Source organism: Sciurus carolinensis, chromosome 9, assembly GCF_902686445.1.
Source record: "Sciurus carolinensis chromosome 9, mSciCar1.2, whole genome shotgun sequence".
Lineage (NCBI taxonomy): Eukaryota > Metazoa > Chordata > Mammalia > Rodentia > Sciuridae > Sciurus > Sciurus carolinensis.
The window spans coordinates 133,405,971-133,421,324 of record NC_062221.1 but is presented as its reverse complement, the minus strand read 5'-3'; the positions used below and the strand labels follow the sequence as shown (position 1 = coordinate 133,421,324).

Sequence of the window (15,354 nt, the reverse complement as noted above, 5' to 3'; positions counted from 1 at the left end):
ACAGTGTTTTACATTTCTTGCACACTTTTTTTTTTTTTTTTTTTTGCGGTGCTGGGGATTGAACCCAGGGCCTTGTGCTTGTGAGGCGAGCACTCTACCAACTGAGCTATATCCCCAGCCCCTTGCACACTATTTCTAATAAGCCTGTATTGACTGTTATATATTTTGTCATCTAGCTCCTGAGATAACCTATCATGAAGAATGTCTGAATGAACAGTTATGTCAGCGATATTCCAGGAAGGAGCAAGGAAACCCTTTCAAACACCACAAACACACACACACACACACACACACACACACACACACAATGTCCATAAAATAGATTAAAAAGGAGTTTCTTGGATTTGAAGTGGGAGCTTATGCACAGGCTACCACTTATCACCTGGTGACTACTGTTTCTCTCCTTCCTCAGTAGAAGACCCTTTCCACAGACTCCATTTCCCTGACAGCACCCACAAGCCAGGTGACTTAAGTTTTGAAAGATGGACTATAAGCAACTGCAAGAAACCATAACCCTTCTCTTTCTTGCAGCTTGGAAAGCAGATATGATGGCTGGTCCTGAAGAGCCATCTCAGATCACGACTGCACAATACAAGCAAAGGAATGATGAAGAAGTCTACATCATTGGTAACTTGGGATATTGTGCCATTTGAGAACAAACCTAATCCTCAGAGGGTTCATCTATAAAATGAGGATACAAAGATCCACCTCATATGGTTATTGAAAGGCATATTAATAATGGATGCAAAGTTTTGACTATATTGAGAAATTAGTATCTAAATGGGGATGGTACTGGTATTCTGAACAAGACAATTATTCATCTTACAGCTATATTCTGTGCACTACACAACACTCACCTTATTTAGCCACTTCCACTCTTTTTTTTTTGGGGGGGGGTGGTGCTGGGGATTGAATCCAGGACCTTGTGCTTTCAAGGCAAGCACTCTACTGACTGAGCTATCTCCTCAGCCCCTCCACTTTCATTCTTTACCAGCAATCTCCTCAAACATTTGAAGAACCAAATGCACCTACATTATGTACATGCCCCCAGTAGGCCCACTCCCCAGGTAAGAACCAGGGGAGTAACAAACACTCAATAAACTATTATTATGAAATGGAAGTTCTCCAATCTAGCAGTTCCTTAAGTTTGAAATAGCCCTAGACTTTCAAGACTATGTTGGACGATATTACTCACCTCACTTTTGTACTGGTCCCTCTCAACACTGCATTTGTCCAGTTGTCTAAACACACTGTCAAGCTGCACAGCCATTTCATCCATTTCACTTTTACTCTCACTATTAGAACACTGACTACATTCAGCCTTTACATGTTGCAAAGCACTACACTGTTTTTTCAGCCTTTCTATTTCTTCCAAAGCTTGCCGATACTGAGATATCACATGGTCTGGACTTTCAGATGTGCCATTAATACTCTCAAGAAAAAATACATTATCAGTTTCAGTAGACTGATGGCAAGTTTCCTTCTTTACGTATTTGTCATTCATTTCTACTATTCTCTGTTGTAATACTTTGATTTGGTCAGTAAACATATGACACTGTCTCTTATAATTGTCTTTTTCTTGTGTGACTAAAAGTAGTTCATTTCTCAGCTCTTGTAACTGGCAGCCAACATCATCTGCAGCCTTAGCAAAGGTTTCCTGGGCTTCCTGTATCTTTCCTTCAGCATGTACGCAGGAGGGCAGTATTGCTATATCATTTCTTACATCTATCTCATCTTCGATAATTTCTTCCTTTTTAACAACTACATTTGGTGCTTCTGTCTGGGTGGCTGCAGTAGTGCCCTGATCACACCTGGGTGACGCAGTGCTTGTTGAACTAGTGTGGCCACAAGATTTAGCACTGCCCACAAGCTCAACATGAACACCACTTTGTTCAGTGTGACTCTGTTCTGGTTTAACTTCAATATCATGATCTACTGCAGGTTTGGGAGTACTGTTTTCTTCTAAGATGATCACATCTTCATCATCATCATCATCATCTTTATGAGTTGAGTTTTCAAATGCTTGATTACTTAATCTCCGATTCTTTGCATTCAAAATTGAGGAACGAGTAGAAAGTCTCCGTTTTAGGCTGGAAAAAATTTTATATATAAAATGCAGAATTTTAAAATACAAATACTAACACAATTGATGACCATTAAGTAATCATTTTAACAAATGCACTATTATAAAAAATTTTAAATAATAATAATTGTTATTATCATTATTTTGGAGATAGTACTAGGGATTGAACCCAGTGGTGCTGTACCACTGAGTTACATCCCCAGCCATTTCAATGTTTTTATTTTAAGACAGGGTTTTACTAAGTCTTGCTTAAGCTGGCTTCGAACTTGTGATCCTCCAGCCCCAGCCTCCTGAGTAGTGCCACCATGCCCAGCATTATCTTGAAATTCTAAGAGCCCATGCTCATTTAAAAAAAAGAAAAAGAAAGAAAGACACACTGTACAGAATTCATCATTGAATCAATGATGTCACTATTTTCTTCTTTTATAGATCAGGAAATAATTGACTATTGAGATCTCTTTCAAGTACTGGATCTGCGTACTGTAAAACATCTCTTCATCTGATCTCTTCCAAGCATTCCAAAGAATACGTTCCCAAAAGAGAAGGTGTCCTGCCCAGTTCTGGCCTTTTTATTCTCTAGGGAATGGCATTTCTGTTTTCACCTGGGCATCATGGTTTTTACCAGCATTCAATGACCAAAGGTAAGACACAAAGCAAACTAGTATTTCCTATCATTTCAAATAGAACAGTTTCCCTGAATTAAAACCTGCCTCACTTTCTTTATTTTATGTCGTTTTCTGTCAATTTACCACCAATGGATTACTTTTTTCCACACCTGGAGGGCGATCTGTACAGGTTTGCTCTTTGGGCAGTGTGTTGTGCATCCCTGAGGATGGGAGAAAGTTTAAACAATAAAAGCAAAGTGATTTATCCTTAAGATTCCTACAGTCATATAAACTATAATTGCCTAGAATTGCATTATTGCCATAGGAATGTCACATAAAGGCTCAATTTAATATTCCAAAAATGGAAAAATACAACAAACCTGTTGCTCTCAGGTTCAGACTGAGGTGAAACCCGATGATTATTTATAGGTCTTGTTGGATAGGAATTTGTCACTTCTGAATGATGTCCTCTTGGAATGCTTTCCCTCATAGGAGAAAAGCTCTGACTTGAAATAGGGGTTGTCCGAAACAGTTCAGTATTAATCTGTTGGAGGTTAAAAATAGATAGTTAAAATAATTATTTGAACGTTACATATCTGAAACACAAGATAAAAGTTTCTCTTTTTCCCTTAACTCAGGGGATATTGAGAACTATCCTAAATGTGCTAACCAGGGAGTAACAAATATACCAAGGAGTCAAATACAGCCTATAAATGGGCTAAAAATGGTTTTACATTTTTAAAGAATGTAAACACATAAAAAAATATGCAATAAAGATTCTATGTGGCCCACAAAGCAAAAAAAGATTTACTAATGTGGTGACACTATACTATAGGACTTAATGAGAGATGCTAAGAATGTATTAAGAAAAAGAAATTGAATAATCATAAACTGAAGTAAGTCCATTGTTCTTTTTTCCTCAAGATCTTTCACTCCCAAACCCTCTACACTAAAACATTTCAATGTAATTATAAGCAAACATACACAGTCACGGCAGATTAAAATTCCTTATATAAGAAATGCAACTATTTACTTATATACTCAGCAAATGTTCCTTAATACCAATAAGCACTAAGAAAGAAATGTGAAGGACAGGCTTAGAAGTCAACGAAGGGGAAGAAAAACACCAGCTTTGGGTAAGGTCAACACCATATCTGGCTCCATGGGTGCTCCTGTAACTCTTTCTTTCCTTAACTGCCTAAGAGTAAGATTCCTTTTATTATTTTTTTTTATTTTAAAGGTACTGGGGAGCACTCCACCCCTGAGCTATATCGCCAGCCCTTTTTTAAAACTTTGAGATAAGATCTTGCTAAATTGCTGAGGTTAGCTTCAAACTTGCAATTCTCCTGCCTCAGCCTCCTGAGTAGCTGTGAATATAGTCACTTCAACTAGTTAACAGTAAGGTTCTTAATCTTTTCCACTCCTTTCCTGCTCCCTCTCCTCTACCCTCCTCTTTTTATTCTGTGATTAAACCCAGGGGCATTTTACCACTGAGCTATATCCCCAGTCCTTTTTATTGAGACATGGTCTCACAAGGTTAACCCAGCTGGCCTTAAATTTGGAATCTTTCTGCTTCAGTCTCTCAGGCCTCTGGAATTGTAGGCCTGGGCTGTAGTTTCCACAGCCCATTCATTACCTATGCAAAGGCTCCAAACCTATTCTGGGGAAAAAAAAAGAAGAGTCTTAAAGACTTTGTTTTGCCCTTCCTCAGATGATGCCCAACTAAATACAACTGAACAGTCTGAATGAAATTGCTTGGTTAAAAAGTTAGAGTCAGAAGAGAGGGTATGGAGGGGTTAAAAAAAAGGTGGGGGAGAGAGAAAATGCGAAACAAGTAAACAACACTCCTTCAATCTGTTACATAAGTCCAAAATTTAAAAAGAAATTATTAGATAAGTTAAGTACTACCATAAATAAGGCACAGCTATAAAATGGAAGGTTTACCCGTGGGATCACTTCTGGTTGTTTGATTCTGAATTTTTCTTTGTTGCTTTAAAAGAAAAATGAAAAATAAACATTTAAATTTACCTCATTATTACATCTCCATCCCATTTCTTAATGATATACCTGCTCTTTCACTACCAAGTTACACAGATATGCACGCTGAACTTTGCTTTAATTTTATTACAATGAGTGGTAAGCCCTTAGATAAGGGAATACTTCTACTTTCTTTTTTTTTGAGGGGGTCCTGGGGGTTGAACTCAGGGACACTTTACCACTGAGCCACATCCCCAGCCCTATTTTGTATTTTATTCAGAGACAGGGTCTCATGGAGTTGCTTAGCATCTTACCACTGCTGAGGTTAGCTTTGAACTCACAATCCTGTCTCAGCCTCCAGGGCTGCTGGGATTATAGGCATGTGCCACCATGCCCAGCTAATAATTTCTACATTTTTAAGTAACTTTTAAACTCAATTAATGCCCTACTGTTTGCCTGAAGCTTTGTATCCTTGCAGATCTAATCGCAAATCTTTGAACTAGACAGAATATCGCATAGGCTTCTAATGGTTTTTAGTTTCAATAGCTGCTAACTTTAAAGAATAGCACACCATAGCAAAACCATCTGAGAGGTTTATAGTGAAATCAGCTTCTATATACAGTATGTTAGCCTTAAAAGTTTTCCCAGTTTATTTGTTCCACCTCCGTTTTCTGTTTGCCACTCACACATTTACTCTAGTTAGGCTGAACAAACGAACGCTCCCTGTACACTCTCCTCTTACCCATACTTGCAAAGCCTGTTACAAAAACGATCTTCTTCATGAAGTTTCCTGACCTATTTCTACCCTGCTCCCCAAGCCCAGGCAGAAGACATCTCTCTTAAGAGGTTCCTTATGATATTTGGAGTGTACCTTTTACAGAACTCATGGACTTCTAATTGGTAATACACACACCTCACCTTCTCTATTAAGACTGTAAGTTCCTAAGGGAAGTGAATTCACTTATAGTTCATTTGTGTACAGTTCAAAATGATAAAATACTCTTAGGTAAAGTATCTTATAGAGAGAATAACAATACCACCAAGTGATTAAGAAGCAGACAGTCACAGCACAAACTTAAAAAAAAAAAAAAGTACTCAATATCATGCATTCCACATCATCTTTTTTAGTTACGCTAGCTTTGTCTTGGGTGAGTCATCAATTAATGCTGCCAACACATTGCTGCCTATGATTTATGCATCATTTCCTCACCAGACCATGAACATAGCACTCACTTCTTCTTGTAGGTTTTTTCATAAGTGGGATGTACCAAATCTTCATCCTCGGGTTCTTCTGGAACTTCACAGTTTCTAGACAAAAATCACATAGGAACAACATGTCACCAGTGCCTATTCATATATCTTGAACAGTACTTTCTGCCTTTTCAAAAAGGGTACTACCAACTATATGGTACCTGAACTGTGGGTCAGGGTTATTGGAGCAATACCATTTTTCTGGAAGTTGATCTATCCCATCTGGTAATTTTCGCCACTTTAGACAGGAATCACATTGAACCCATGTTTGATCAGGACGTTTCCTATAACAAAACAAAAACAAAACAAATGTGGAAATATAGACCCTTAAGGACTTCATTTGATTTCTACATCATTTCCAGCACAAAATGCCTCGTCACTGAAATCTTTTTCTGAAAAAATCTGCGACATGGCTAGTATTATTGTACATCAGTTTTTTAAAAAACAATGATATTGGTTACCTCCAAAAAGTTAAATAAAGGTCACAGGTCAATTTGAACAAAACAATTTAATTGTCTTGTCTAATAACATAATGATAATAGCAACTTAAAATTCCAAATGCCTTGTGAAATTTTACATTGTTAACATCTGTAATGTTGAATCTATAGTATATTTATTACCACAACATCCAAGTATAGAAAACAAAGAAACTGCATTATTATAATTTAATAAATTCTAAATTGTGTTTTTTGCTTTCTTGTATAATAATAGCCTATTTCTGAATGTCAGTAAATTTTTAAAAATTGACATATGATATTGTACTTTCCTTTTAATGGGCTAAAAATTTCTATACTTCTAGTTTATAAACTGCCTTCATATTTTTCTCATTGAAAATTACAAGTCCTGGGGCTGGGGAGATAGCTCAGTTGGTAGAATGCTTGCTTTTTAGGCACGAGGCCCTGGGTTCGATCCTCAGCACCCAAAAAACAAAACAAAACAAAACAACAAAAAGAAAATTACAAGTCCTATAAAGAAGTAATGCAGACTCATTGTACAAACAAAGACATCATCCTAATGCCAATAGTTAAATCTAGTTTTAAAAAACCGGGGAGGGGCTGGGGAGATGGTAGAGTGTCTGCCTTGCAAGCACAAGACCCCGAGTTTGATCCCCAGTACCGCGCAAAAAAAAAAAAAAAAAAAAAAAAATGGGGGACAGTGTGTGTTTGGCATACATAAGATCCTAGATTCAATCCCTAGCACCAAAAACAGGATAAAAATTCATTCATACATTTACATAAAACTTCAAAATAATCCAAGTTTATGAAGTAAAAAGTTTTTGTTTTAAGAGACTATTACCTCTATTAATTTTTTGAATCATGGCAAAAATCTTCCTTGCTTATAAAAATAGAGATGTATATATGTATGCTCAAAAAAAAAAAGTGGGGAGGGAATTTATACATTGAGCTGCATCTTTATTGTTTTTCATTGTATCTTGGATATCTTTCCTTATTGGTACATATAGATATTACTCATTTATTTTCAGGATTGTTAATATGTGCTATGTGTTATGAAGTGCCTGTAAGGCATCACATTATTTGTTCACACTTTATATATAAGCAGAACCAGAAAATGAACTTGTTTGGGTTTAGAGTCATGCTCATAATGATTACACTAGCCCAGTGTTTTTTCAAACTGAGATGCAACTTGTTATGAAACCTGGATTATGAAATCAATTTAATGTGTCAAGATTTGCATTTTAAAATGAAATAAAAGATATCAGCATGTATCATGTAGATGGGTAAGTACTATTTCATGAATTTTTCATGGTGTATACAGACATGTATATATCCATTCATTTTGCAGTGTGATCACGCATGTTGAAGAATTTCTTACTATGAGTTAGTTTGCGAAACACTACAATCACTATTCTCCAATACCACCTCTTGACATCAGAGTGAGCTGGTATTTTTGCCTGAACATACTTACTGTATATCTTCAACTGGCAAATTTAGAGGATATTCTGAATTTTTCTTCACTTTCATTTCATTCCAGTAATCATTCAGCTTTTCTCCTAGTGCTGTTATTGTAAGTCTTAAAAAAGCAAAATTATAAAGTCAAGAAAAGGGATAATAAAGATTTATTTTTTTTAAATACAAGAGAAAATGTAAATCATCTAAAAATCATTACATGGCCACTGTGAAGATAAAAAAAATGTTCAGAATGTGTGACAAATAAAGAACAATAAAAGTAATGCCAATTTCCTATAAGGATCTTTTGTAAGTTCCTACAGGAGAGAGAGTATCATGTTGGAAATAATACATAAAACAGTAGTAGGGCCCAGAATACAATCCATAGCTGAACAGTTGTCTAGCATGCATGAAGTTCTGGGCTGGATCCCCATCACCATAAAAAATAATAAGCAGGGCTGGGGAGATAGCTCAGTTGGTAGAGTGTTTGCCTTGCAAGTACAAGGCCCTGGGTTCAATCCCCAGCACCGCAAAAAAAAAAAAAAAAAAAAAAAAAAAAAGCAAACAAAGTACTAGTATAGTAGGCCCTCTATTGAGAAGGTATGATGTAGAGTAATTACTGGGAGAATACTAGAGGATCCCTTCATTTCAATTCCAACCAATAAACTTAGAGCTTCAAATCAAATCAGAACTCAAAACTTGATTTATGAAAGTATTCACTACCAGCAAAAGATCTTCATGCTTCAAAAGATCTTATGTCTTACAATTAAGACTTTCGCTTTTCCCACAATAAGACATTAATAAATCCATGAAACCAAGACAAAGGTCACAACTGAGTAATTATTCATTAAACAACTACTCTAAGAGGAACCATGTACACCGAACTTAAGATACAAATAATGTAACATTCTGAATTTTTAAAAAATGTTTAAAAATCAGGATTTCATATTTTACATTTTGGCAGGTTAACATTAGGTAGAAACCACCTCGTAACCTACCCAGCTCACCATGGCATCACACCCTAGGCCTGAAAGAGACTGCGCCACCCCTCCCAAGCCCGCCCCGCCCCTCCCAGCCTCATTTTGTTCTCATTACCTGTATTCCCCAGCCTGTGAGACATGACTCATTTCTGATACTCACATTAACAGTCTAACAGCTTTCAAAAACAATCAATCATTTCTACAGGCACCAGTGATTGACTGATTATTTTTTTTTTCCTTTTGGTGGTGTTATGGATTAAATCCAGAGGTGCCCTACCACTAAGCAACACCCCAGCCCTTTTGATTTTGAGACAGACTCTAAGTGGCCCAGGTTGGCTTTTAACTTGCAATCCTACTGCCTCAGCCTGCTGAGGTGCTGGGATTACAGGTGTGTGACACCTTCTGGGTGGTGCCAATGATTTAAGAGAGCTCCTGCTCTATCTTTCGCCAACATTAGTTATGCCCTTTTCATTTTAGACAAGTGTTTCCTTTTTTTTTTTTTTTGTGGTGCTAGGGATTTGAACCAGGGCCTTGTGCTTGTGAGGCACGCACTCTACCAAGTGAGCTATATCCCCAGCCCAAGTGTTTATTTTTGCCCAAGAGGAGCAATACCTTTGGGGTCCTGATTTAAAAACCTGCCTAAATGGGCTAGGGTATTCTTCAGTGGTAGAGCTCTTGTCTAGCATGTGTGAGGCCCTGAGTTCCATCCCTAGCATTGCCCACCCTGCCTAAAAAGAACACCAAAACTAAAAATAACCAAAACCCAAACAAAAACAAAAACCTGCAGAACTCTTTTGTTTTTCTCATTCAGGTTGAAAAATCATCTAGAACAGATTTTCATTTGAGAGTTAAGGTTCCTTTTATCCACATGGAAGCCAACTGACCCAGCAGTTTTTAGAAAAAATGATAATTTTCCCATTATACAATGATGTAATCTTTGAGATAAATCGGGTAACAAGATGCATAGAAAATATGAGTCTCTGGTCTCACTAAACTAACTATTCTTATGCTGACACCATACTTCCTTAGTTACTATACCTTTGTAATATGTTAATATCTAGTAGTGTTTAAGTATGGGTAAGTCCACCTGCTTTGCTATTCTTGAAATGACTGTCTTAGGTAGCTTTAGTCCTCCTAAATTCTCACCAAGAATTTATAATAAGACTTTTAATATCACCACCACATATCTGGCAAGATTTTTTAAAATAAAAATTAAATGGTTTAATGCATTTAATCACTTTAGAGAAAAACTGATTTTGTAATTTTCAGTCCTCCAATTCTTAACTGTTATACCTACTTTTTTACTTCTTAAATTTCTCTCCATATTGTTTTACAGTTTGCAAGTTAGAGGTTTCTGCATGTTTTGAACTTTTTATATACTTGATATCATCAACACCAGATAATGGTTTTTCAACCTTTCTAATTCTTTTAAGTTTTCATTTATTCTTACCTTGTGCTAGCTACTGTTTTAAAAACAATGGTGGGGCTGGGGATATAGCTCAGTTGGTAGAGTGCCTGCCTCGCAAGCACAAGGCCCTGGGTTCAATCCCCAGCACCGCCAAAAAAAAAAAAAAAACACAACAACAACAACAATGGTGAAGCATGATATCCTCATCTCATTCCCACTCTTGGAGGAAAGCTATCAATAACAATTCACCATTAGAAATGATGCTTGCTGTCTTTTGCAAATTTTGTTTAACATACACTTAAATTCATGATTTTTAGTGTTCCTTTGATAAAAATCACAGATGGGTATTGAAAATTATCAAATGTTTTTTTCTTTATCTATAAAGGTGACTATAAGAGATTTCCCTTAAAGCCGGGTGTGGTGGAGCCTGCCTGTAATCCCAGTAGCTCAGGAGGCCAAGGCAGGAGGACTGAGAGTTCAATCTGCAGTACCACTCACCCAGAAAGAGAGATTCCCCTTTTCAAAATCCAGATGATGAATTATACTGATTCTTGAATATTAAAACCACCCATGCCATCTTCAGATATAGCTCATTTGGCTTTTATACATGTCACTGGATGGTATTGCTATTACTTTCAGATTTTATAATTAATTATAATTGACTAATTTTAATTAAGATGAGAGTTTGATACACATTTCCTTTCTTATAATGTCTTTTTTTTTTTTTTGGGTGCTGGGGATCGAACCCAGGGCCTTGTACTTACAAGGCAAGCACTCTACCGACTGAGCTATCTCCCCAGCCCCTCTTGTAATGTCTTGAGCTTACTGTCAAGAATATGTGGCTTTAGGATATCTTTAGAAGAGTGTGTATATGACTGACACTGCTGCTTCTTCCTTAAATGTTTGAACTTTAATATGTGGAAAGTTTTCAAAAAATTGATTCGATTTCAACGAAATATGTCCATGCTATCTGAAATAGTGAAAACTTGTTCAAGATAGCCTCTCAATGTTTTTATGCCTGGAGGACCTATAATGTCTTCCTTTTCACATCCCATACTGGTGATTCATACATTCTCATTATTTCTCTCCTTGCCAGATGCTTACAGATTCATATTAATTTTATCAAACAGCAATCATTTGACTTTTTGATTATAACATTATCTGGTCCCCTACTGTTCTTTGGCTAGTGGCTTAAACACTGCTCACAGAGGAGCTTGAGCTGTGACTTCAGGTCACGCTTCTTCCACCAATAGCCCACTCCCTTCAGCTCCATGGGGCGCCTTCTACAGACTGGGCAAGGGCCAGGTCTTCTATTATGTGCCTTCCATTTGGATAAAAGGAACCTTTTATTATTGACTTCTTATTTTGTAAATACTTTCATAACTTTTTCTAAGCTAAATTTCTTGCCATACTGTGGATATTTTTATTATGATTTTTACAAAATTAACACTATATTATAGAACTTTTAGGTAAATGGGTGGGTGAGGTGCTTACTTAGAAAAGGCATTTAACCATGTTCTTCCAGCTTATAAATTCTAATCTACTCCATTACAAGTATATTCTACTGTCTTTACTGATGAGATACACTGAGATTCACAGATATAAAGAAGATCCCTGGGGGTTGGGGAGATAGCTCAGTTGGTAGAGTACTTGCCTCACAAGCACAAGGCCCTGGGTTCAATACCCAGCACCGCCAAAAAAAAAAAAAAAAAAAAAAAGAAGAAGAGGATTCCTGATTTCTCAGCAATTCTTTTCCAAAAATCTCAGTCAATAATTTAAATAAGTAACATACCTGTACTCATTAGTGTAGTCAAAATCTTGCTTATTATGAGTTGGCTTAAGGAAATTACATTCTATAATTCCAACTACTCCAACACCCATGTTGTTTGCCTGAAAATAATAAAATGAAATCAGCATTTTAGGCATAACACATCATACTCAAAATACTCTTAAAGTGAAGAGTTAAAATTTATTTTAAAAAAACATTATTCTACATTTTACTTGCATGAGTCTCATGAAATTTAGATTGAAAAAAAAAACATGTTCTGGTAGATAATTTATTTTTCTGGGAGTTAATTACTAAATGTATTAAAGCTTTTCTCTAAAATCAGTCCAACTATTGACAAGTATCCATTTATACAATTATTATCATCTTCAAATTTATACAAGGAAAAAAGAACTACCTCTACCAGGATGCAATTTCTTAGAGAGTAGAAACAAGTAATTCATCTCAGTATCTGCAATGCCTAGCAAAAGTTCTGGCATATAACACATTCTGTAAAGTTCTATATATTCCCAGCATTTTGGGGGCTGAGACAGGAGGATAACAGATGCCATGTCAAAGAAAACATTAAAGTCATGTAACCAGTTAGTTACCAATATGATGAAATAAAAACATAGCTTGGCTGCATCAGTTATTTTTTAAAACTGTAGTAGCTAAAGTTATCACTTCAAATTATGTGTTACATTTTGATTACTTACATGCTATTAATGAGTATACTTTGTTCAATCATAGCTTACTTCTAAGTCTACTCAGCAAATGGAAAAAGTGGAAAAAATGTGTAATTAACAAAGTACAAATTTTCATAAACACAGCTATTGACTAAACCATTCAAATCTAATCACAATCCAATTAAAAGTCATCAGTGGGGGTGCTGAGGATGTGGCTTAGTGATTTGCCTAGCATGCAAGGGTCCCTGGGTTTGATTTCCAGTATAATCAACGTATCCATTAATAACCATTAGTAGGGACAGACATGGTGTTGTATGCCTGTAATCCCAGTCTTTAAGAGTTAAGGCAGGAGGATCACAATTTTGAAGGTCAGCCTAGGCATCTTAGGGAGACACTTTCTCAAAAATAAAAATTTTAAAAAGTGATGGGGGAGGGGAGCTTGGAGAGAGGGTTCTGTGGTAGATCACTTGGCTAACATGTAGAAAACCCTGGGTTCAATACCTAGTGCCACAAAAAATCCAAACAAAGAGAAACACATCAGTGGTTCTTTATTTCATACCACCTATAAGCCACAGTCATAACAATGCCCCTCTCATTTGTAGTTCTTGTCATCCTCTCCAGTCTCATCTTTTGTCTCTCTCTGATTACTTTGTTTCCCAATTACAATATGGTTACCCTTCATGATATTACCCTCTCAGAAGCTTCTTTCCTTTCCTTTGCAGAAGCTTGCCTTGCTCTGCCTGAAGAGCCCTTCCCAGACTTTACAAAGCAGTGAAGTCAATGGAGACATCTCATCATCAGTCTCCACAGAGACTTTTTGATGTTCTAGGGATGTTTATTCCACAGTACCCTTGCCAAACTGAGCTCTGAGGGCATGCTCTGTACCTCATAATGTTTTTCTGTTGAACACCTAGCATGATAGATGCTGAGCATCTGCTATTTGGCCCACTCCACCATCTGGTAAAGACAAGCATTCAATGTTTGTTCTAAAAGCTTATTTTTACAAGATAAAGCTGAATTAGAAACTATTACATGATACAAATTTAATTGTGTTGGCCAAGTGGGTTTTGTATCCTATGAAATCAAATTCATAAATGACAAAAAAAGAAAAGAGAATTAATATTTGATAGCAGATAGATTGCTTCTTTTGAATCCCAAAGCACTAGAGAAATAAGGCCTATTACCAAAAATGCATTTCTAATCACCAATGAAATTTATTAGCTTAAATAGTACATTATAAGATATTCCTAGCAACAACTAGTATTTTAATTATAAATGAAAATTAGCATTTTAAGTAAATGTCATTTATACCTCATATCACAAATGCCAGATTTCTGCATTCATTTTCTGAATGAAATTAACAGTTGCAAAGAAAAGTCCAACAAGTTCACTTACTTCTGCAAAAATGCTACTATTCTGGGCTCAAGCCATGTAAAACAGGCAAAGCACAGTTCCAACCCATTCAAATAGCATTCAAGATAAATCCACACGAATACTGTGTAGAGCTTACACTATTCTACAAAGAATTTAGAATAAACATGAATAGAAAATAAAAACCAGAGAACTAGAAAAACAAAAACATAGGTAGCCTTTTTTGTGTGTGTGTGTGTGTGTGGCAGACTTTCACTAATTTGTTGAGGCTGGCCTAGAATTTGTGATCCTCCTGCCTCAGCCTCCTGAGATGCTGGGATTACAGGCATGTAGCACTACCTCAGCAAAATATACCTAGCCTTAAGAACTTTTCACGAAGTTGATTTTTAGAATTATGGAGTTTCTGCAAAGCTTAAATTATTGAATTCTTAGAAAATGCACACACATCCTAAAAAGAGCCTCTCTATGTAAATACGTACAGCACTGACAGATAAAGTGAGCTAACCTCATCATCTTAAAGAGAATTCTATAACGATGGAAGTTTTTAAATCCTACCAGTGTCATTCCAGTGAGAAAGAACCACTGGTCCCATATCTGAATGCAGGCAAAAGATGGGCATGTGTGTCTGAGATTCACACTCATGTTATCAGATCTTTGGCAAATTACATATCCTATTTACTATCCTCAATTTCCTGATCTATAAAGTAGGAGCTAAATAAGTATCCTAACTCCCCTTACAGGACTGTTCACAATCAAATGAGAAATTAATACAAAGTTAAAATGTCATACTAATGTTATTTTTAAAAGACTGACATCTAAAAATCATGGGCAAAACCACTGTAAAATCATTTTACCTTTACCCCAATAACATTATCCTAATTTGTTAAAAATAGATGATTCTCTTTTAAAATATAAAGCTTACCCTTAGCTGACATCCGACTTTTTCATAAGCTTTGATGAGTCTATTTCTGTGATACATCATTATGCCATAATGATCTTTATTTCTACAGTTGAATCCAAAAGTAATTCTCACTGTTTTAGTCTTAAAATGTTAAAGAAAATTCTGGGAAGAAAAAAAAAACCCAAAAAACAAAAACAAAAACAAAAACAAAAACAAAAACAAAACAAAACAAAACACCACACCTCACTCTCCTCAAATCACACTATTTCGTTTTTTTTTTTGTTTTTTTTTTTGTTTTTTTTTTTTTTTGGTGCTGGGGATTGAACCCAGGACCTTGTGCATGCGAGGCAAGCACTCTACCAACTGGGCTATATCCCCAGCCCCGCTATTTCGTTTTTAATGAACTCTAAAGAACATAGA

At 36.2% G+C, this 15,354-nt stretch overlaps 1 protein-coding gene across 3 annotated transcripts in view; it reads right to left on the bottom strand.

The window, feature by feature from the left end:
• The window catches only part of Morc3 (MORC family CW-type zinc finger 3), a 38,794-nt gene that overhangs the window by 3,470 nt on the left and 19,970 nt on the right, over positions 1-15,354 (bottom strand). For 2 of the 3 annotated variants that reach the window (XM_047565168.1, XM_047565170.1), the window contains 9 exons: positions 14,956-15,075; positions 12,004-12,101; positions 7,843-7,947; positions 6,078-6,200; positions 5,899-5,973; positions 4,633-4,678; positions 3,069-3,232; positions 2,859-2,909; positions 1,196-2,090 (listed from right to left, as the gene is read on the bottom strand). In XM_047565168.1, the coding sequence (XP_047421124.1) occupies positions 1,196-2,090; positions 2,859-2,909; positions 3,069-3,232; positions 4,633-4,678; positions 5,899-5,973; positions 6,078-6,200; positions 7,843-7,947; positions 12,004-12,101; positions 14,956-15,075 (1,677 nt within the window). The remainder of the gene's footprint in view (positions 1-1,195; positions 2,091-2,858; positions 2,910-3,068; positions 3,233-4,632; positions 4,679-5,898; positions 5,974-6,077; positions 6,201-7,842; positions 7,948-12,003; positions 12,102-14,955; positions 15,076-15,354) is intronic. The other variant, XM_047565169.1, reaches the window with a different exon arrangement.